The sequence below is a fragment of the Theropithecus gelada genome, chromosome 3 (genome assembly GCF_003255815.1).
Source record: "Theropithecus gelada isolate Dixy chromosome 3, Tgel_1.0, whole genome shotgun sequence".
NCBI lineage: Eukaryota > Metazoa > Chordata > Mammalia > Primates > Cercopithecidae > Theropithecus > Theropithecus gelada.
Window position 1 is genome coordinate 91,293,081 of NC_037670.1, and position 24,857 is coordinate 91,317,937.

At 35.7% G+C, this 24,857-nt stretch overlaps 1 protein-coding gene across 3 annotated transcripts in view; it reads right to left on the reverse strand.

Annotated features, from left to right (window-relative positions):
• SP4 (Sp4 transcription factor) overlaps positions 1-24,857 on the reverse strand; it is an 83,356-nt gene that overhangs the window by 11,322 nt on the left and 47,177 nt on the right. For all 3 annotated transcript variants that reach the window (XM_025379785.1, XM_025379786.1, XM_025379784.1), the window contains exon 5: positions 20,173-20,372. In XM_025379785.1, coding sequence (XP_025235570.1) covers positions 20,173-20,372 — 200 coding nt within the window. The remainder of the gene's footprint in view (positions 1-20,172; positions 20,373-24,857) is intronic.

The following is a 24,857-nucleotide window of genomic DNA, read 5'->3' on the forward strand; positions in this document are numbered from 1 at the left end:
CCTGGTGATTTGGTGCAGATTAAGACTTGGAAAGAAGACAAGCTCCACCCAAGCTGGGAAGGTCCCTATCAAGTGCTCCTGACCACTGAGACAATCATGTAAACAGCTGCATGAGGTGGACTCACTATACTCAAGTCAAGGGACTGGTAAAAGAGACCCTGGAAAGGTGGGGAAAATACCAGTGGAAAGTGCATGGGTCACCTGAGGAACCCTTAACTCTGAGAAAAATCTGAAAAGAAAACATGGACTGGCCCCAGTTCTGGAAGAGTCTTGGTTATATGGGTTAGGGGCAGACATCACAGGGAAAGACCCCCTAGGGTGATTTATTCTTAAACTCATCAAAAACTCAACCCTCCATGTGCCTGGTACTACTCCAAGCCCAGGCCTTAGTAAACACTTTAGTCCACCAAATAATGATCCTAAAAGGCTAAAAATAATTGAGGTAAAGGATGTAAAGCAAACCTCAAAAACTGAGGGTATGGGGATGTGAATGCCTGGGTTGAGTGGGTCAAATTTCTGGTACAAGCCCTGAACAAGAGTAATTACTATGCATGTGCTGCGGGAGGACCTCAGGCACAGCTGGTTCCATTTCCCCTAGGATGGAATAATGATACTGACGGAATGCGTTCCATGTTGGCTCTATACCAAGACAATGATGCATGGGGAAATGAGACTTGTAAGAGTCTGTCACTGCTCTTTCTCGCATTGCAGAGAGGGGTCAGAACCCCTCATTCTCTACAGGGAATATCAACTACTCCTCTTGCCTCTCTAGGCAGGGGGCAGAGTTCAATAAGCCCATGGGAGAACTCTCAACTTGTACCCACATCCTAAGCATCACAGGTGAGTCAGGCAGGCAATGGCAATTACTCAGCTCTCCATACACCACAGCTGATGTCTGGTGGTATTATGGGAAAAAAGGAGGATAAGTTGTTACCATCCAATTGGACTGGGACTTGTGCTTAGGCCAGTTGGCCATTCCCTTCATTCCGGTATTTCGTAAGATACCTGAAAATACACACAGCCACCAAAACCAGAGAGATTTGACATATCTTTTGATCCCAATATATATGTTAACTCTATAGGAATTCCCAGGTGGTGCCTAATGAATTTAAGGCCCAAAACCAAATAGCAGCTCCGTTTAAGTCAGCACTCTTCTGGTGGTCAACTATTAAGAATGAGGACTGGATTAACTACATACATCTATTATAATCAACAGAGATTCATCAAGTATACTCGGGACATCCTAAAAGGGGTGGCTAGCCAGTTAAATGCCACCAGCCAAATGGCCTGGGAAAACAGGCTTGCGCTAGACATGATACTAGCAGAAAAAGGGGGCATATGTGTTATGCTGGGTGGGAAATGTCGTACTTTCATTGCCAACAAAACTGCCCCAGATGGGACTATCAGAAAAGCTTTACAAGGACAAACAACTCTGGCCAATGAACTGGCAGAAAATGCTGGAATTGACGACCCATTTATGGGCTGGCTAGAAGACTGGTTTGGAAAATGGAAAGAATGGTAGCTTCAATCCTTACATCTCTCATAATTGTGGCAGGAGTCTTAATAGCAGTGGGATTTTGTATTATCCCTTGTGTGGGGGAACTAGCACAGAGATTAAAACAGCTATTAATAAACACATGCCCATGACATAACCAGCAAAACAATCTGCTACTATTAAAAATGAAATTAAACTCACTCTCCTATGAAGGAGAAAGTAAACGACATCTAGAGCAATTCGAAGACAAAAAGGATTTAGACGAAAATGAGACCGAAGGAAGTAAACAGAAAAGAGGAGGGAATTTGTGAGAAAATGTTTTAAATGATCTATTTTCAAGGCATGATAAATCTAAATACTGGCAACTAGCCTGCGGATGTAACAAACCACACGGCTCATGCACTTAGAAGGTCACAATGAGCAAGCAGAATGTAGAGAACGGGTCAGCCCATAAAAGGGAAGAAAGTTTCATTATTGGGAAATCAAAACTTAAGCGGGGAAGGGAAAGTTATACCCTTATTAGGGGGATAATGAAACTTAGACAATGTCTGGGAAGACTGTAACCCCATAATACTTGACCAATAAATTAACTGCTGTAACTGCCCTGGGTGTGCCTGCCTACCATACACCCGATCTTGCAAGACCACCATTAAGTCTCGCTTTTGCTGTTCTTTGTGTCTCCAAGTGAATTCTTCGGATTCAGACAGGTGAATGTGTTTCTCACATTAAGGAACATGGTAAAAGGGACTATGCAGATTTAGCTAAGGTTATGGAGCTTAATATAAGGATATTATTCTGAATTATCCAGTAGCGCATAATTACATCAACTCTTAAAAGCAAAGAGCTTTCTTTAGCTGGAATCAGGGAGATCAGAAGTGTGAGGGGAAACATGCCCTGCTGTTGCTGGAGGGGGCCACACGGACAGTATGAGAAGGAGTGTGGGCAGCCTCCAAGTGTAAACACTGGCTCCCAACTGCCAGCTGGCAAGGAAACAAGGACCTACATTCTACAACAGAAAGGAACTGAATTTAGCTGACAATTCAAATGACTTTGGAAGCAAGTTTCTCCCCAGGGCCTTCAGTAAGGAATGCAGTCCCACTGATGCCTTGATTTTGGCTCTGTGAGAAACTAAGCAGAGCACCCAGCTGAGCTCCCTTGAACTCCTGACCTAGAGAAACTATGAGGTAATAAATGTGTGTTATTTTAAGCAGCTAAATTTGTGGTAATTTGTTGTGGCAGCAATAGAAAACTAATCTAGTTACGTATGATATAACCTTATAAAAAATGTAAAGCCCAACAAATTATAGCTGACCTAATATATGGCTCAAGGTATGTAAAACATCTTCATTACAAGTATCCAAAGTATGTCAAGAACAAATTTCAAATTTCATTTCTTCATGAAAATCTCAATGTAATTTTTAATAAAGAAATTTTTAATAAACTTGGGTATAGGAAAAAAATGCTTCTTTTGTCTAGAATATCTAAGAGAATATCATGCTTTATCACATTAAGAAAATGTAGCCTTTTAAAAGGATTTAAATATAATGTTCATATTTAGAAACTACATTACACTACTTACTATTATAATATTCTTAACAGTAATTTCCCTTGGAAAAAATTTGCTGAGATTACAAATGGAATGACAGATTGGAATGGATGAGTGGAATAAATCAGATCTTCTAAGCTTTCTGTATCTGAAGCACCTATCAAGAGTCAGCTATCTAGCTGTCAGAGTTCTGCCTAAAATCTGTTTTTCAAGTTGCTACTCTCAAAACTAAGCTACTATAATGTATGAAACATACTTTTTAAATTACTAATGCTATTTGTAAGTTTGTCATTTGATAATATATCTCCATATTTAGAAATTAAAATTAATTTCAAGAGCAAATTAAGGTAATGTATTAGCTTCCTGGGGCTTCTATAAGAAAATACCACAAACTGGGTGGCTTAAAACAACATAAATTTATTTTCTCACAGTTCTGGAGGCCAGAAGTACAAAATTAAGATCTCAGTACAGCCTTGCTCTCTCCAAGGACTCCAGAGAAGAGTCCTTTCTTGCTTCACCCTAGCTTCTGCTGACTGCTGGCAGTCCTTGGCATTCCTTGGTTTGTAGCTGCACTGCTTCAATCCCTGCCTTTGTCTTTGCCTGGGCTTTTCCCCTGTGTCTTCTCCTCTTATAAGGACATCAGCTACTGAGTTTAGGGCCCACCCTAATCCAGTATGGCTTCGTTTTAACTTCATTTCATCTGCAAAGACCCTATTTCCAAATAAGGTCACATTCACACATACTAGGATTAGGATTTAAACAATATTTTAGAAGAAAATTCAACCCACTAAAGGGACATTTTTTAATGTGTGGCATTTAGAGACCCTAAGACCAATCCTTTCTCTTCCTCCGCAAATTCCTATGTAATTTGAAGACAAGGATGAAGTCCTTTATGAAAACCCACTTCCACATAATGAATAGTAAATATATTTTTTATTCCTTATGACTTTCTTAACAGTTTCTTTTCTCTAGTTTACTTTAAGAATCTGGTTTATTATACATATAACATGTAAAATATGTGTTAATTGACTGTGATCGGTAAGGCTTCTAGTTAATAGCAGGCTATTAGTAGTTAAGTTTTAGGGGAGTCAAAAATTACACACAAATTTTCAAATGCATGGGGGTTGACATGCCTCACCTCTGTGTTGTTCGAGGGTTAACTGTAATCATTTTTGAATCTAAGGACTCAAGTTATTCAAACTGAGAGCCATGTAGTTCCTGAAATCCACCAACACCCCTACCTGAGTCCCAGTCTATCAGTCCCTCCTACACTCTCTTTCTTACCTATGCAGCATGGAATATCTAAAGTCTTTTCATGAGTACCTTAAATTCTCCAGTATCATTTACCTGGGGGGGAAAGTAGATAGTTGCCCTTGGTATACACTAGGATTGGTCCCAGGACCCCGTGGATCCCAAAATCATTTGATGCTCAAGTTTCTTATATAAAATGGTGGATACAGCATTTGCATATAACCTACACACATCCTCCCATATACTTTAAATCATCTCTAGATTAATTTTATGACTAATACAATATAAATAGTTGTTATATTATTTAATTTATATTATTTTTCATTGTTTTTATTTTTTTCAAAAATTTTCAATCTCTAGTTGGCTGAATCTGAGGATGTGGAATCCACATATAAGTAGGGCTGGTTGTAATAACGGAGGAAAGATGATAATTTGAGAAGTCGTGCTTTAATTTCCTTGAAGTAGAAAACTGAGAGTAAGGGAGGTTGAAAGGGAGTGACAAGGGATATAAGAAGACTTGAGGTTTAGATAATAATTAAGTTAATGAGAAAACCGACAAGGAAGATTGATAGGCAGTTCTGAGAAACTGGTTGAGATTTGAGACCATGAATTTATAGGGACACCAATTTGCATAATGAGTGATTTTTCATTTTTTCCTGTAGCAATTATCAACTCAAATATAGAAGCTCTTTGGTTATTTCATTATAAATGCTTTATTTAGGCTATTTAATCCACTTTAATAGTTTTAACTATCATCTATAAATAGATGACTACACCAAGATCCAGATTCTGAAACTCAGCTGTGAATTAGACATTTCCTGGATGTGCTACAGACAGCATCATTCAACATGTCACAAAGAGAACTCATCAACACAACACAAGGGTCATTCTAATCCTTATGATGCTTCAGAAAGAAAGCGGAGTCAGAAGCAAAAACAAGAGATGATATCACTGAACATGGTGAAGAACCTCCAAAACTTTGCTCTTCCATAAAAGCAACAAAAACCTGGGGGAAAAAAATGTCAAAAGCAACCATTTCAGATTCTGGCAATTAATCAAGGCTTGCAGCAATCCACGGAAGTGTTTATTCAAGAAAAATGGCTGAATTTCTGTAAGAACAGCAAGATTTGTGGTATTTTAACTTACTAGTCTCATTTTCCACTCCCCAGTGCTGTGGCAGCCTTGAAAAGTAACAGCCAGAATTCTTGGCAACGTCTGGCAGCCACCAGAGGGAGTGGAACACAGTTGAGGCTCTTTCAAAGCCTAATTCCCAATTAATCATTCCCTGAAGACTCCACTTATAAAACTGTCATATTTAATCTGAGTCTGTGAGGTAGCCCTATGTGAAATGCCTTCTCCCAGAAGTAAGGCAGGGCATGTGTTTGTCTAAAACAATTAGAAGCAAGTATTTTAACTTCATGGATGCCCAAAACAGGGGATATTATTTGGGACAAACAACAGACTAACCAAAAGGCTTTAAAGGAAAAGCTAGCTGAGAGCCAAGACATTCAGAAGAGCTTTAAAAACCTCTGACATATACATGGGAATCCAGAAGGTCACACATATGTTTAGGGCTGTGAGCCTGCTCAGAATAGCCTGAGAAGGCCCTAACTAATCTGTGCCTAATCCTGAGGCTCTAGGTAAGCAGAAAGTGAAGGCTAAGGCAGAGATGTCAAATGACTGGCTGAGTGTTGAAGGCAAGCTGCAACATGCACAAAGAACCTTTCAGCACAGGCTGAAAGACTCATTGGTTCCAAGGTGTTTAAAGAAAGAATATTTGAAAAATAGGTAAAAACTTCCCCAATTTGATTAAAAAAAAATTGCATATCCAAGAAGCTCAATGAACTCAAGTAGGTTAAATGCAGAAAGTCACATGGAGTCACATTATAATCAAACTGCTGAAAGACAAAGACAAAGAGAAAATCTAGAAAGCAGCAAGAGTAACTACATTTAGAGCCTTGGAAGACAATTAGCCTCTTGAGCCTTCAGTTTACTTATTTATGAAATGATGGGGTTGCACAAAATAATTTTCAGGAGTCCCTTTGGCTCTAAATCCTATTATCCTTGGCAGAGTTAACAGAAGTGTTTGCCTGATACTGAGGCATGCACATGAGGCTTAACAGAAAACTGTTTTGAATTCTTAAAATATAAAATAGTAAATCTCTCTCCCTTTTTACATTGCAGTCTCTCAAAATGAGTTTGTTTCCACTTTTTGACATTTATGTTTTAATTTATATACAGTAAAATTCATTTTTTTGGTATAGAATTCTATGAGTTTTGACAAATGCATTCAGTCACATAATTGCCACCAAAATAAAAACACAGAAGAGTTACTATCACTTCCAAAAATTCCTTTGTAGTGTCTCTTTGTAGTTGAACTCTCCCTCCTCCTTGCTATGCCCTAGAAAACACAAATCTGTTCTCTGTCCTTATAGTTTTGATTTTTTCAGAATATCATATAAATGATATCATATATTATGCAGTCTTTTGATTCTGAGATCTTTCACTTAGCATAATGCATCTGAGTTTCATCCATGTGGCTGTTTATTAATAATTCATTCCTTTATGTTGGGGAGCACTCCAATATATGGGTATTTTTATCCATTCACCAGTTGAAGGACATTTGGGTTACTTCCAATTTTGAGTAATAAATAAATAAATCTGCTCTACACACACATGCACAATCATAGCTTTTTTGTGTGAACACAGTTCTTAGTTCTCTTGGGTAAATACTCAGGATTAGATTTGCTAGATCATATGGTAATTGTACGTTTATAAGAAAATGCCAAACTGGTTTCCAAAGGCAGTGTGTCATTTTGCATTACCACCAGCAATATTTGAGAATTCCAATTGCTCTGCATCCTCACCAGTACTTGCAGTTACCATGTTCTCATGGTTCTTGCTTTGATTTTAGCCATTCTAATAAGTGTACAGTAATATTTCATTGTGGATTTTCCATTTCCTTGATAATATATGTCAGATATCTTTTCATGTGCTTTTCTGTCACATATATATGTTCTTTGGTGAAGTGTCAAATTCTTTGCTCATTAAAAAAAACAAAACAAAACAAAACAAAAACGTTAAGTTTGTTCACACTGAGTTTAAAACTTAAGGTGTTCAGCATAAAAGTACTTTGTCGGATATGTGATTTTCAAATACTTTCTCCCAGTCTGTATCTTGTGTTTTCATTCTCTTAACAGGATCCACCACAGAGCAAAAGTTTTAAGTTTTCATCAAGTCCCATTTACTGATTTTTCTTTTATGGATTATGCTTTTGGGGTTGTGTTAAAGCACTCGTAGCCTATCTCAAGGTTGCAAAGATTTTGTCCTATATTTTATTCAAAAAGCTTTGTTGTTTTAGGGTTTGGATTTAAGTCTCTGAATCATTTGGAGTTCGTTTTTGTAAAAGACTTGAGAAACATAGGTCAAAGGTTTTGCATATGGCTAACTCTTCCATACCATTTATTGAAAAGACTAGTTTTTCTCTACTGAATTGTTTTTGCATCCTGTGTGTGGAGGGGAATTTCTGGACTCTATATTCTGTCTTACTTATCTATGTGTCCTTCAAAACCACACAGTGTTGATTAGTGTAGCTTTACAGGAATACCTAAAATTATGCAGTGTAAATCAGCCAATTATGCTATTTTTGAAATTGTTTTGGCTATTCCAATTGCTTTGCCTTCATATAATTTTAGAATCAGTTTGTTATCTACAAAAATGCTGCTGGAATTACGAGAAGGATTATACTGAATCTGTAGATATGTTTGGAGAGAAATTACATGGAAACAATATTGGGCCATCCAATCCTTGAACGCAATGGGTATCTCTGCATTAACGTAGTTCTTCATTACATTCTTTCATCAATGTTTTAGTTTTAGCTTACATATCTTGCATATATTTTGTTAGATTTATGGCAAAATGTTTTCACTGTTTTCACCATATTACAAATGGCACTGTTTTTATATACTACTTATATCCAGTTGTTCACTGCTAGTATGTAGAAATACAATTCACTGTTGTACATTTATCTTGTATCTGGCAACCTTGCCAAACTCACTAGTTCAAAAGCTTTTTGGTAGGCACCACAGATTTGTTATACAGACGACCTGGTGTTTGCAGATAAAGATAGTTTTATTTCTTGCATTAGAATCTGTATGTCTTTTATGACATTTTCCTGCTTTCCTGCACTGGGTAGAAATTCCAGTACGACGGTGAATAAGAATGATAAAATCAGATGTCTTTACCTTGTTCCTGATTCTACAGGGAAGCAATAGGTCCTTCATCATTAAGTATAACATTAACTGTAGATTTTAGCAAATGCCCTTTACCTGGTTAATGATGTTTCCTTCAACTCTTAGTTTGCTGAGAATTTTTACAGAAATATATGCAGAATTTTGCCAAATATTGTGTGTTTGCTGTCATGTGGTTTTTTTTCTTCTTTTGTCATTATTAGTGAATTACACTGACTTTTTCAAATATTCAAACAGCTTTTCATTCTTGGAATAAACCATACTACATAACAATGCATTATCCTTTTATATATTGCTGGATTTGCTAATATTTTGTTAAGAATTTTGACAACTATACTTATGATATTGGTCTAAGTTTTCTTTTCTTTGGTATCATGATAATGTGAGCCTCATAGAATAAGCTGAGAAGTGTTCCTTATTTCTGAAAGAGATTGTAGAATTTGGTATTATTTATTCCTTAAATGGTAGAATTTGTCAATGAAACCATATGGGCCCAGAGTTTTCTTTCTCAAAAGTTTAAAATTACAAACCTGATTTCTTTAACAGATATAGGAGCATTCATGGTATCTATTTCTTCTTGAGCCAGTGTTGGTAGCTTGTATCTTTCAAGGAGTTATTCCATTTTATCTAAGTTCTCAAATTTAGGTTGTAGAGTTATGCATAGCATTCTTTTTATTTCTACTCTTTATTATTTCTCAACTTCTTGTTTTGAATTTAATTGGCTCTTCATTTTCTAGTTTCCTAAGGTGGAAGTTTAGATTATTGACAGAAGACCTTTACTTTTTACCAATAAAAGCATTTAATGCTATGAATTTCCTCTAAGCACTGCTTTACCTGCATCCCACAAATTTTATGGTGTATTTTCATTTAATTGGAAATATTTTCTAATTTCCCTTGAAACATTTTCTTGGCCCATGTGTTGTTTTATTTCTATATATTTAGGGATTTCCTAGATATTTTTGTTATTTGATTTCTAGCTTAATGATCTAAGAACATACTTTGTATGATTTTTTTTTTTTCCAGATGGTATCTCACTCTGTCATCCAGGTTGGAGTGCAATGGCGCAATCTTAGCTCACTGTAACTTCCACCTCCAGGGATCAAGCAGTTCTCCTGTCCCAGCCTTCCAATTAGGTAGGACTACAGACGCATGCCACCATGTCTGGCTAATTTTTGTATTTTTAGTAGAGATGGGGTTTTACCATGTTGGCCAGGCTGGTCTCAAACTCCTGACCTCAGGTGATCCACCTGCCTTGGCCTCCCAAAGTGCTGGGATTACAGGCATGAGCCACCATGCCAGTCTGATTTTTATTCTTTTAAATTTGTTAAGGAGTGTTTCATGGTCCAGAATATGGTCTACCTCTGTGAATGTTCCATGTGCTCTTGAATAAAATACATATTCTGCTGGGATATTCTTTAAAGTGGAGTATTATCCAGATACTCTCTTTATCCAGAGTATATAGTTGGATCCTTTTTAAAAATGTCATTTGACAATATCTCCCTTTAGATTAGTATAATTTATACTACTTGCAATTAGTGTAATGATTGATTTGATTAGATTGTAAGTCTATCATTTTATCACCTGTTTTCAAATAGTCTGTTTTTCATGCTTCTGTTTTCCCTTTTCTCCATTTTTTTTTTCCAGATTACAGTCAAGTACCCCTTACCTGAAATGCTTGGGCCTATAAGTGTTTCAGATTTTTGATGTTTTTTTTTTTTTTTTTCAGATATTTGAATATTTGCAGAATACATACTGACTAAGCATCCTAAATTTAAAAACAAAACACTCCAATGACAATTTCTTTTGAGTGTCATGCTGGTGCTGAAAAAGTTTCAGATTTTGGAGCATTGTGAATTAGAGATTCTCAACCTGTATTTGAATGTTGTTTAGTATTCTCATTTAATTTACAAAATTGTTAAAGTCTATAATAACTTATCAGTCCTATATACAGGAGATATTTAGGTGAGTATCTCCTCCCCACCCTCTCTGCAGTGGTTGGTATACAATATACATCTAACTTTTCAAAATATACATAACAACTTCTATATTTTCAGAGTACACAAAGCAGCTTTTCAACTACTGGCTTCCTTACCCTCCCTTTCTGTTATATTGGCCATATGTATTACATCAACATACAATGACAATCTACCAATTTTTATTTTTATTTTTTTTACTGTAAATAGACATATGTTAAAGAATTTCAGCAGAAGAAAAACAGTCTGCTCTATTTACCCAGGTATTTAGCATTTATTTTGGCAAATGGCTGAGAAAACAGAGAAGACTATTTATTTTTATGTTTTGCCCTTCCTTCATTATTTAATTTCAAATTTATCTCTGGTATAATTTATTTTTACCTTGAAGAACTTCCTTGGCATTTCTTTGGGGTAGATCCGATAGCAGCAAATTCTCTTAGTTTTCCTTTGAAAGTTTATTTTGCTCTTGTTACTATACTGTTCTGAGGATATTTTCCTTGGACATAAAATGGTGAGTTGATAGTTCTTTTTTTCCTCTGTCCTCCACAGTTTCTAAGAAGAAATCTGCCATAATTTGAATTTTTGTTCCCCTGTATATAATGTGTCATTCTATTCTGGCTTCTTTAAAGATTTTTTCTTTATCTTTGATTTATAGCAGATTGATTACAATATATGATATGATATGGTTTTCTTTCAGTTTCTGTTAGGGATTCAATGAACTTCTTGAATCTATAATTTATACCTAACATGGGAAGTCCCAGGCATTATTTCTTCACATTTTGTCTTACAGCAGTATTTTTCCTCTCCTTCTGGGAGCCCAATGACACAAATTTTAGACCTTTTATTATTGTCCCACAGATCCATGCAATCCAGTTTTTTTCTGACCCCCCCCAATCTTCCTTTCAGTTCTTCAGACTTTATAACTTCCAGTGGTCTATCTTCAATCTCACTGACTCTTTCCTCTATTATCTCCACTTAGCTACTGAGCATCTGATAAACTTATTTTTAATATTGTATTTTTCTAGTTCTAAAATTTCTATTTAGTTCTTTTTTATAGATTTTATAGCAGATTTCTCTGCTAAAAACATCTGCCTTTCCATTCATTTCAGTCACACTTATCTTTAGTCCAAGGATCATGGTTATAAGAGCCACTTTAAAGGTGTTATCTGATAATTCCAAAATCTAGATCATCTTGACATCTGTTATCTTCTCTCTTAATAAAAAGTCAGCTTTACGTGGCTATTAGTATGTTGAGTAATTTTGGATTGTATCCTGGACATTTTGGACATTATATTGTAGAGATTTTAGGTCCTGTTAAAAATCCTCCGGAGAATGTTTTCGTTTTAGCAGGCACTCAACCTACTTAGGTTCAGACTAAAAGTTCCATCTTGCCCTCTTTGAGCAGCAGTTCCAACATTAATTCACTTTTCAAAGACTTTGTTATGCTTTTTGTCTGTGCTCAGCGCATGCTGGGAATTGGATGGTGGTTTTTAAGATGTTCAGTTCTTGAGGCCTTGGCTGTGGTTCTTTGTGTCTGTGTTGTGCACACAATGCTCAAGGTTGAGTCCAGTGCAAGGCTGAACCCAGGACTTCTTTTGATCCACACATAGAATTAGGGAGCATCTTTTATATCGCTCTCAAAATTTCCCCTATGCCTTTCCCACCTGCAGTTGTCTCTCTTTCTAGTTCTTCCGACTAGAAAAGCCAAGTTACTGGGGGCTCCCATAATGTTCTGCACTTATACCACGACTGGGATCACATTTAGAGTAGAAGTGGCAAGACAGAAAAATGGTGTTGATTTCCCTCAGATTTGTTGAAAAACAGTCTCTATCTTCTACTTCCTCTAGCCAGAGATATGGGTATTTTCTAGAGTTTTTTTGGTGCCTATGCTGCTACTATTTCAGTGTAATCTGCAAAAGGAGCACAAAGGCCCCTTTTCTTGCTTTTCTGGCTAGATACAAGAGGTTTCTCTTAGATTGTTTGCTACCTGTACCTCCTATGCAGTGCCCACAGGGTCAAACCTGGGAGACAAAGGAGGGAAAAAGATCTCAATGAAATGAACACATATGATACACCGTTATTCAAATTCAAGTTTTGAATTCATTTTTCAATTGCCTGCTATAGTTTGCTTTTCACTGTCCTCATTTAGATACTTAAGAAAGCAAATAAGTAAACTTGTCCAGAGTTTTTGGTGTAGTAAATGGAACACACAAGTTGTAGATAACTTGGTCCATTTTGGCCGACAGTAGACTCAAAGGACAACAGGTCTGACTGTTTCACATACTAATTAGAACATTTATATAAGAAAATTCTGGGGATGGGCACTGTGGCTCACACCTATAATCCCAGTACTTTGAGAGGCTGAGGTGGGAGGATCACTTGAGGCTAGGAGTTTAAGACCAGCCTGGCCAACACAGCAAAACCCCATCTTTACCAAAAAATAAATAAATAAATAAAAAAAATAAAAAAAAAAAATTAGCTGGGTGTAGTGGTGTGGGCCTGTAAGTCCCAGCTACTCAGGAGGCTGAGGTGGGAGGATTGCTTGAGCCCAGGAGGTCAAGGCTGAAGTGAGCTATGATCACATCACTGCGTTCTAGCCTGGCTGACAGAGTGATATGGTCTCAGCAGCAACAAAAACAACAAAATTCTGGGAGAAAACATCAATGCAATTGATGGAGTTTTCTGTTTCATCTGTTTTGATCAAATATTCCTTATTTTGTTAAAAAAAAATGGAAGTTTCATTCCCAAATGAATTTTACAGAATCTGTTTCATTTCCACTTAAGTTTATAATTATTGATACAATTATAAATACATTTAACTTTATATAAAATTGTATCCTGGCTAAAACTCTCAGTCATCATACAGAACCTATATTGAGGTGCACAAGATTTTTTAGGGACTCTTCTGAAAAAGATTTTTTCTTAGCTGGTGAAAAAGAATTTGAGGTATGGTTAAAGATGTAACCTCCCTATAACACTAGTTACTAAAAATCATTCCTAGATTGCCTTACTGCTAAGCGGACTATGAATGGCAAACAAAACAGTCCAGTAAGTAGGCAAAGTATCTACAATAAAATATTCACAAAGTACACGATATTAACACATGTAACATAAAGTGTGCATATCTATATGACATCTTATTATAGACATTATCCATTAGTTATACCATTCTAGTATTTCCAAGTTAAGGTAGTTTTTTTTTTTAAGAGACAGGATCTCGTTATATTGCCCAGACTGGAGTGCAGCGGCTATTCATGGGATCACAGGCACTACAACCTCGAACTCCTAGCACAAGCAGTTCTCCCGCCTCAGCCTCCTGAGTAGCTGGGGCTATAGGTGTGCACCACTGCACCTGGATAAATGTAACCCTTTAAAGTTTAAGAGAGCAGCACGATTACATCTGTTTATTTATTCTCCCCACTGAGACACCCATTCAAATAATAGCAAAGGCATAAAAGGGTTAAATCTACAACAACAACAAAAAAAAAAAAAAAGGAAAAGAAGTCCATCAACAAAAGAATGATTGTATCAAATGTCTGCAAACTAGAATAGAAATTATCAAGGAAGAGAATATGTTCTAGAAGAGTTAATGTGTCTTCTGCTGGGTGGGAGACATGGAACATAAAACAGAAAATTAAAGTCCGTACATAGACTATACTATCAAAAAATTGGGGCTGCACAGCATATTATTGTATTTTGGTAATTAGGCAACTTCCAGTGTAACACAGTGTCCCACCCAGTTGTCTAAAATAAAAGCCACTAGCTCGGCAGAGGCAGTGGTTTACACCTATAACCCCAACACTGTGGGAGGCTGAAGAGGATGGATTGCTTGAGCTCAGGAGTTCAAGACCAGCCTGGGCAACACCGAGAAAATATGTCTCTGCAAAAATTATGAAAATCAGCCAGGTGTGGTGGTGTGCACCTGTGGTCCCAACTACTCAGAAGGCTGAGGTGTGAGGATCACCTGAGCCTGGGAGGTGGAGGAGGTTGCAGTGAGCTGTGATGGTGCCAGTGAACTCCAGCCTGGGTGACAGAGAAAGACTCTGTCTCAAAAATACTAGCTCATAAAGTTTTCAAAATCTTTCACTTAAGGTTTCATCAAATCACCACCACCACCACCATCATCATCAACTTGAACAAAAACCAAGAATCACTAGACAATTCAGGAACGCCTACAACACTGGAAAAAGCAAGATACAGACAAATCATCCTGGAAGAAACATAAAGTTCTAGATTAAAAACTCAGATAATTTCAGTAAGTACCTGCATTCATACAGTAAGAACAAGATACAGTAAAACAAAACAAAACAAAACCAAACCCACCAACAATGATGGAATGCTCTACTGGAAATCAAAATGCAATTCAATAGAAATATCTGAAGGTAAAGTTAAGAAATTTCATGGAAAATAAAATGGTAAAGAGACAAAATATGTAAGAGAAAAGTTGTAAGACCAAAAAAAATATCAACCTAGAGATTCCAAAATATGTCTACTAAGAGCCGAGAGAGAGAGAGACAGAGAGACAGAGAGACAGAGAGAGAGAGAGAGAGAGAGAAAGGTGGCCCAGAGTACAACTCATTAGCACAACAAATAAAAACCTATTCTTAAGATACATCATTATGAAATTAGCAGACCACCACAGATTATAAGGTGCCCTTAGAGTTAAAAACAAAACAGGGGCACTTCAAGAAGACACAGGAAATAATGTGAAAGACCTTCCAATGGCCAAAGGTGAAACAATTTGAGCAAGAAAATGATAGTATTGAATTGTAACCCAAAGAACAAAAGAAATACTCATGAGACCATACCAATGTAAATAAATGATTGCATAAATAAATAATTGGAGAAGAAAGTATAAGTGGTACAAAGAACAAGGAAAATTGAAAATGACCTTTAAAACATCACAGTAATAACTGCTGCAGGCAAGATCCACTGAGGCATGCTAAAAGTGAAGCTTTAGTATTTTATTTGTAAAAAAGCCCCCCAAACTCCTCTAAAATAGTAATTATTGTGGTGGTTTTAACATATGTCCACAAATTCTTCGCTACTTCTCCCTTCAGAAGGTGAAGCTTAATTCTGTTCCCCTTGAATGTGGACTGAATTTAGTGACTTGCTTCTAACAAACAATATGGAAAGAGAGAAACCGTAACTTTACAGTGAAGAAATGTGGCACACTCTACATTAACCAATGCATCAGGGTTAACATCACCAATAATGAGATAGTCACATTACATACCTCCTCTTATATGATGTGATGAGAAAGACAGTAATGTGCTATTCTTCTCATGACAATTCACAACCTTAGTCTAATCATTAGAAAACATTAGACAAACCCAAATTGAGAGTCATTCTAAAAATACAGAACCCACTAACGTTCAAATGTGTCCAGGTGATAAAAGACAAGGACTAGGAAAAGTCATGGATTGCAGGAGACTAAGGAAACATGACAAACAAATGCAGCGTGTTATTCCAGACTGAATCCTGGAAAATAAAAGGTATATTGGTGGAAAGTGTAATTAGTAGTATTGTAACAATGTTAATTTCTTAATTTTCATAAGGTACTGTGGTTATACAAGAAGTTTACATTAAGGGAAACTTGGTGAATGATATGAGAACTCTATGCTACCTTTGCAACTCTTCTCTAAGAGTAAAATTATTTCAAAATAAAAATAAAGTTGCAGGGGAGAAATCAGGTCACCTACAGGAAAAAAAAAAATAACAAACCTCTTGTTGATAAAACATATGAAAGAAAACAATAGAGCTGTGACAATGTTTTAAGAGAATATAATTTTCAATCTAGACTACTGTATTAGTCAAACAACCAAATTAAGCAGAAAGACAAAATAAAGAACTCTTCAGACAAATTTACTTCCCCATACTTTTTGTATTTCAGCACTTCAGCACGTTTTCCAGCAATGAAGAGAGTAGACTAAGAAAAATGAAAACATGAGATCTTGAGAACCAATATGAGATCCAAATGAACAGAGAAGAAAAATCTCAAGATAATACCCATGCAACAGGTCTACAGAAAAAACTGTTTTCATTAGAAAGATGGAAGGTTCCAGAAAAAAGGAAAAGGAAAATGTGAATGGAATCCACATTGTTCTTAAAAACTTGAAATAACTAAAGATTATTTCAGGTAAAGTTAAACAATACAAGAAAAAAAAAGACATAGTCTAACTCTATTGGAAACAGAGTGGTGAGTTAAGAGAGAATGTCTGTCTGGCCTGCACACAGTTTTTCAAAGGAATCTTAATGTCTTCAGATGGTGCAAAGTGAAGTAAATCTTCAATTCTAAATGAAAGAACTCAATAGATAGTATCAAATATTGATAGACCAATAAATAACAGCATATAAGTATATGATTTAGATACGTGGCAGTCATCCTAGAAAGAACAAAAAAGCAAAAAATAGTTAAAATAGTTAGGTATGATTTTCTCTGGAAAGCAGGACAGGGGTGGGGCAAACAGCCTCCTTACTACAGTAAGCTCTTCTGTGATTTTTAAATACCATACGCATGTATTGTTTTGAAAACCTTTTAAAATTTTTTAAACAGCAAACAGATCACTATTTTCAGCAGTGAATACAAATAACTCCATTCATTCATAGCCAAGTCAGTAAGTTTCTATTTATAGTAGTGGTTAGACATCAAATAAAGCATAGTTCTTGCTACGAATGGTTAAGGCTTTCAACTTAACATATTAAATGCTTAATCAATACTTATTTCAAAATATGTTTTTCATATTCTTTTAGACAAATTTAACAAACACTTAGGATTTACTGTGTTAAATCTTTAAAAGTAACAATGTTTAGTGATATTAAACTTAATATTTTTTAGTGTCAACCTGTTTTAATTAAACAATTTTATGTATATTTAAGATGTCTGAACCACTGAAAGTAAGCTTAAAGTATATTCGATTATGAATTGTCAATCCAGTAGATGATAACAATGGTGTGAATCTTTTTTTTTTAAAGATATGCCCGAAATCATAACATGTGGTTTTGAAGTATATGTATATGTAAATTATTGAATAAATTTGTTTTGTGTATCTGCAAGTGTGTGGATATGTAAGAGAGAGGGACTTTACCAATTCATCATTTCTCAGACAAAATGATGCAATCATTTTGTAAGGTTCCAAATCAAACAAAGCAGCAAATTTTCTTAGCTTTCCTAATTTATCCCACTGCTAATCTGGGGTGGAAACACTACATCCTTTCATACAGACATAAATAGTAGAGTATTTTTCTAAAACAGATGTCAACAATTGGTATGGGATTAACTTTTAATCAATCATATTTGAAAACGTCAATGGTGTGGTACAGTACTATACAGAAAGAATTCAAATTATCTTTTTTAAAATTAAAATTCATAGCTTTACTATAATGCTAACTTTTTCAGGGATTGCGACGCTATACTAACACAGGGTGAGCATCCCTAATACAAAAATCTAAAATCCAAATTGCTCCAAAATCTGAAACTTTTTGAGTGTTGACATGATTCCACAAGTAGAAAATTCCACACATAAGTACTTAATACAATCTTTGTTTCACACATAAAATTATTAAAAATATTGTATAAGATCACCTTCAGTCTATATGTATAAGGTACATATGAAACACAAATGAATCCCTAAAGTATTGCATTGTGTACACGCAAAATCTGAAAAAATTCGAAACCCAAACATTTCTAGTCCCAAGCATTTCAGATAAGGGGTACTCAATCTGTACTCATTTGTATTACTACTTTATGTGTATATCAAATTAACTTTATATTTACCATTTTTAATAGATTTCATAATTTTTCTTTTCTAATACTACTTTCTAATCTTAAAATGCAGCTAATTTCTATGCCAGTGTTGCTGTTAGAACAGAATGAAATCATATATTCAAAATATCTGACTACAATATAGCAGCTAATTTAGAAATGTCAGTTTTATTCCTCCTTTTGTGCCACATGTATCTTGGTACAGGTTTAAAGTATAATTCAATAATTTATTGAAATTAATTTATTCAATAATGAAATACTGAGTCCCAAATTCTAAATATTCTGAAAAGGGTAGATGTTCTGGGGGAAAAAAGAAAAGAAAGAAAGAAAAAGAGAGAGAGAAAGAAAGACAGAAAGAGAAAGAAAGAAAGAGAGAGAAAGAGAGAGAAAGAAAGAAAGAAAGAGAGAAAGAAAGAAAGAAAATTGCCCAACCAGAAGTCGAGACTTAATATAAAACCACAGTTATTAATATAGTAAGAGCACTGGTGTAGGAACTGGCAGATAGATAAAAACTTCAAAATACAGAAACCAGAAACTGAACCACACTTAAAAGAGACATTATGTAAAAGAGGACAATCAATAGAGACAGAACGGGCTATTTAAGAAATGGTTTTCCATATGGAAGAAAAATAAAATTATATCCTCATTTCATTCCATCAACGAAAAGAATCTTGAGCTGATAAGACTAGCAATAGTCCTTTACTGAAAGGGAAAAGTATAACCTGCAAATCATATAAATAAGGAAAACCTCTGAAAGAAAAACGAGAACCAGAATAATAAACAAAGCCATAAATGACCAATATACATATGAAAGATGCTTAATCTCATGGATAAACATGAAAAATGCAAATTTTAAAAATGAGAAACAATTTTAGATTGACAAAAACTTTCAAGGCCTGACACTACTGGGTACTGGTGAGCACAAAGTGGAAACTATCAATCATTGCTAGTGAAATAGCCACTGTAGAGACTCTTTAGCCATTACCTAGCAAAACCAAACATATACATTCTCTATGATCCAATAATTCCACTTCTCATACATGTTCTCATCATCTAAGTCTGTGATAGCACACACACACAAAAACCCTAGCAATAACCTCAAACAGTATGGGAATGAATACAGTGTGGTAGACTCATGTGATAAAATATTATGTAGCAGTTCAAGGAAATACATATATGCAAATATACATATATGTACAAACTTACAGATATCAAAACAAGTGAAATTTATAATTCTGCAACATTGTAACATTTCATAATACACACAAAACATTTTATATGTAGATCCATTAATCATATACGAAAGAGTATAAAAAGTGTACCTAAAACTTAGACACATTAGACTTATAGTAGCTGTAGTCTTTGAAAGGTGAAAGGGTAAAGATGATATTCACTTTACAAGTGCTTTACTTTATTTAAAACAAAACCCAGAAAATATAATATTAACAACTGTCCATTCTGAGTGAGGGTTGTTAGACAGATGTTTATTATACTATTCTTGACACTTTGGTGAATTTTCTGGACTTGTTTAAAAAAAAAAAAAACTAAATGAAAGTCCCTATTAAGATCATAATTCAACTCTTTTCACCCATTTAAACACTTATGAAAAATAATGTATGATTTCAACATGCTAAGAATACAATATAAACAAATGGAATAAATTCTCAGTCTCATAAATATGCTGATAAAGTTTACAAAAAGTAGAATAAAACGTATCTCAGAAATGAGGTTAAAAAGGTTCATCTTAAACTATCTTCCATATAACTGCTAAAGTAAATGCATTCTCCTCCATTTGCATATTTCCAATGTGATAGCTAAACTATCACTAAAACTAACATGTAAAAACTGAAGAAATAAGTAAAAAGTACAAGTCCTAAAATAAACCAACTAACCTGTATGGGTTCTTCTATGTCTCTGGAGCTCATCACTCCTTGTGAATCTTTTGCCGCAAAACATCCAGTTGCATATAAAAGGTCTTTCTCCAGTATGCCAGCGAAGATGTGCTCGTAAATGAGATGTTTTGCCATAAACTTTACCACATCCTTCAATATGACAGATATGTTGCTTCTTTTTTCCTGGTTCATTACTGCCTCTAGCAAAAAGAAAAACCAAACATTAATTACACTGCCAAATAACAGACTTACAATTACAGGAAAATTAGAAAGAATCAAGGTAATTAAATGGTACTTCTCTGAATAGGTTTGTTGGATCATGATGCCATAACTGTAGCTAAAATCAGAAAATTTTCAATTAAAGAAAAAACAAAACAGGTCTGTGTACCAAACTGCTACGAAAATGTGTTAACCTCACCGAGTTTATGCTCTACTATGGACTCATGTTCCTTTCATAGTGGGCTCTTCCCTTGGGAAAAAAATTTCTCTAAGCCTTTCAAAACACTTGAAACTTCTCTAAAATTTCAAAAGGATGGCTAAATCCAGTTAAAAGTGTAAGATGCAGAGTTTCGTTTCCAGCAGGACAGTGTGAAGAGTTTCATGGATCTGTTTCCCAGAGAAAATTATAAAAAAGTAAAAAATACCATTTAAAGTCTCTGGAAATGGTCCTAAAAGCAAATAAAGAAACATTTATTCAAGAAAATCTCACAGAAATTGGTAAGAACAGCACGAGTCTGTGGTATTTGAACCAAGACTCTCTCCTTCCCTACTTCCTCCCACCTCCACACAGGAACATTAGACACTGGTGCAGCCAAGAATATGATTCCTACTCTTCCCACCTCCCGGTCAGAGAGCTATGGCCCTAGGAGGGGCAAGATGTCTGCATTTCTTATTTTACTCTTGGTTGCCTGTTGCTAAGTTCCAGGCAAGTGTAGCAGAACCCAGTCCTTAGCCCTGGGACATAGGCTCTACCTTGGATGTGGCATGATGAAAATACTGGAGTCTAGGTTGCTGTTGACCTGGCCCATTCATAGTTCATAAAGTCAAAGTTCTAAGCCAGGAGAGGCCAGTTGAGAAGACCTGAGGCTACTGCTGCCCCTGCAACCAGGCACTCAGCTCTTAAAGGAGAGTTGTCACTCAGAGAGAAATGAGCCACTGTCTCAACCTCTACCTCAAGAGCCATAACCCAGAAACACTATAAAACAAAGAGCTCCAAATCTCTTCCCAAAGGAACTGACTTCATTTGCAAGACAATGTGAAGAAGTTCAAGCCTAAGGGTACTCTCAAAAAAAGTAGAGATTGTTCCAAAGGCAGTTAATTGGGAGAAGACTAACAGATTCACTGGAAATAAAGGCTTAACTACAGGCTGGCTAGTTCGCTAGACAGAAGTGAGAAGAGGCTGTGAAGAACCTTCTTAGGGTCAGAATAAATGTCAAACATTGAGATTCTTGGGAAAAGTAAGCAAACCTAACAAACTAACAAGCTAGACTGACCAAGAAAATAAGACTCAAATTATTAGAATCAGAAATCAAAGAGGAGATATCACCACCAACCTTACAGAAACAAAAAGGATTACAAAAGAATACCATGAACAATTCTATGCCAATTACTTGGGTAACTCAGATGAGATGGACAAATTCCTAGAAAAATATGGACCAAAATACTAAAACTGACTCAGGAACAAATAATCAATCAGAATAAACCCACAACAAGCAACCAGACTGAATTAGTAATTAAAGCTACCCATATGAAAAGCCCAAGAACAGACAGCTTCACTGGTAAATTCCACAAAACATTTGAAGAATTAATACCAGTTTGGAGGGAATACTTTCCAATTCATTCTATGAGGCCGGTATTATTATCAAAATCAGATAAAAACATTACAAAAAAAGAAAACCACAGACGTATCTCTTATGAATATGGATGCAAAAAGCCTCAAAAAAAATACAAGCACACTGTCAACATTGTACCAGAGGTTCCAGACAGAGAAATTAAGTAAGAAAAAGAAACAGAACTCCTGCAGCGTAGAAAGGAAAAAGTAAAAGTTATCTCTGTTCACAGATTCCATGACCTCAAACGTAGAAATTAGACTCCACTAAAAAAAAAAAAAAAAAACAAAAAAAAAAACCTGTTATAACTAATCAGAAAGTTCAGCAAAAGTTGCAGGATACAAGATTAATACACTTAAAAAATATATTTCTACACAGTTGTAATGAACAACCAAGGAAACAATTCAACTTATAACAGTATCAGAAATAAAATTGAAATTTAACAAAAGTACAAAATGTATACTCTGAAAACTATAAACCATTGATGAAAGAAGTTAAAGATTAAATAACCAGAAATACTTCCTATGTGCATGGACCAAAAGATGAAATATTGTTAAGCAGGCAACAGTCCCCAAAGTGATCTACAGATTCAATGCAATTCCCATCAGAATACTATCTGGCTTCTTTGTAGAAATTGACAAACTGATTCTAAAATTCACATGGAATTGCAAGTGTCCCTAAAGAGTCAATACAATTTCGAAAAATAACAAAGTTGCAGGACTCACATTTCTCGATTTCAAAAGTTATTACAAATCCAAAGTACTCAAGACACTGTGGTACTGATATAAAGACAGATATACAGATCAATGGAATAGAATTGAAAGTCCTGAAATAAATCCATGTTCTATGGTCAACTAATTTTTGACATGGGTGCCAAGAACATTCAATGGAGAAAGGAGAGTCTTTTCAACAAATGGTGTTTGATGAACCCTTACCTAACACCATATAAAAATTAACCCCAAATTCATCAAAGACCTAAATGTAAGAGTAAAAACTATAAAATTATCTTAAAAAAAAAAAACAAAAAAACCTAGGAATCTTAATGACTTTGGATTTGGCAATGAATTCTGACACAATACCACAAGCAGAAGCAATAAAGGAAAATAGAAAACTCTAGACTTCAAAATCAAAACTTTGGTGCAAAGGCAGTATCAAGAAAGTATAAAGACAATTCACACAATGAGAGACAATATTTTTCTTTTTTTTTTTTTTTTAGACGGAGTTTTGCTCTTTCACCCAGGCTGGAGTGCAGTGGCGCGATCTCGGCTCACCGCAACCTCTGCCTCCTGGGTTCAAGCAATTCTCCTCCCTCAGCCTCCCGAGTTGCTGGGATTACAGGCACACGCCACCATGCTTGGCTAATTTTGTATTTTTAGTAGAGATGGGGTTTCTCCATGCCGGTCAGGCTGGTCTCCAACTCCCTCCTGACCTCAGGTGATCCACCTGCCTTGGCATCCCAAAGTGCTGGGATTACAGGCGTGAGCCACCATGCCCAGCCGGGAGACAATATTCTCAAATCATATATCTGATAAGGAACTTGTATCTAGAATATATAGAGAGACAATTCCATAATGAAAAATAATATAATTTAAAATGGGCAAAAGATCCAAATAAATATTTCTCCAAAGATACAAACATGGCCAATAAGAACAAGAAAATATGCTTAATATCACTAGTAATCGGGAAAAACAAAACTGCCGTGAGGTATCACTTCAAACCCAGTAGGATAGCTTTAATCATAAAGTCAGATAATGACAAGTACTGGCAATGATCTAGAGACTGGAACCCTCATACCCTACTGATGGAAATGTTAAATGGTACAGCCATTTTGGAAAATAATCTGTAAGTTCCTCAAATGGTTAAACATAGAGATACAATATGACCCAGAAATTCCATTTCTAGGTAATTTCATAAAAATACAAGAGAAATGAAAACATATGTCCACATAAACACTTGTACACAAATGTTTACTGCAGTATTATTCATCATGGTCAGTGGGTGGATAAAACCAAATGTCCTTCAAGTGACAGGATAAACAAAATATTGCATATCCATACAGAGAAATATTATTTGTCCCTAAAAAGGAATGAAGTACTGATCATGCTGTAATTCGGCTGAACCTTGAAAACATTATGCTAAAAGAAACCAGTCACAAAAGTCACGATTCCATTTATATGAATTGTCCAGAATAGACAAATCTATAAAGACAGAAATTAGTTGTTTAGGATGGAAGGGTTGGGAGGATAAGGGGGTGATGCTTAAAAGATACAGAATTTATTCTGGGGATGATGAAAACATTCTAAAATTAATTGTAGTCATGTCTACACAGCTCTGAATATATTAAAAACCACTGAATTCTACACTTTAAATGGGTGAACTATAGGGTGTAAGAGCGAGTTTTATATCAATAAAGTTATGTAAAAATTTTATGAAAAAAAAATGGGCTGGGCACAGTGGCTCACACCTGTAATCCCAGCACTTGGGGGGCTGAGCTGGGCGGATCACCTGAGGTCAGGAGTTTGAGACCATCCTGGCCGACATGGTGAAACCCTGTCTCTACTAAAAATACAAAAATTAGCCGGGTGTGGTGGCGGGCGCCTATAATTAATCCCAGCTACTCGGAAGGCTGAGGCAGGAGAATCGCTTGAACCCGGGAAGTAGAGGTTGCAGTGAGCCGAGATCACACCGTTGCACTCCAGCCTGGGCAGCAGAGTGAAACTCCATCTGGGGGGGGGGGGGGGGGGGGGGGGATAGAAAAAAGAAAGAAAAAATGTATTTTTAAAGTGTAAGGAACAAGGCAGAGGACCACTCAAATTTCATTCCTAAAATAGCCTAACTTAATTCCCTTTCTAATAT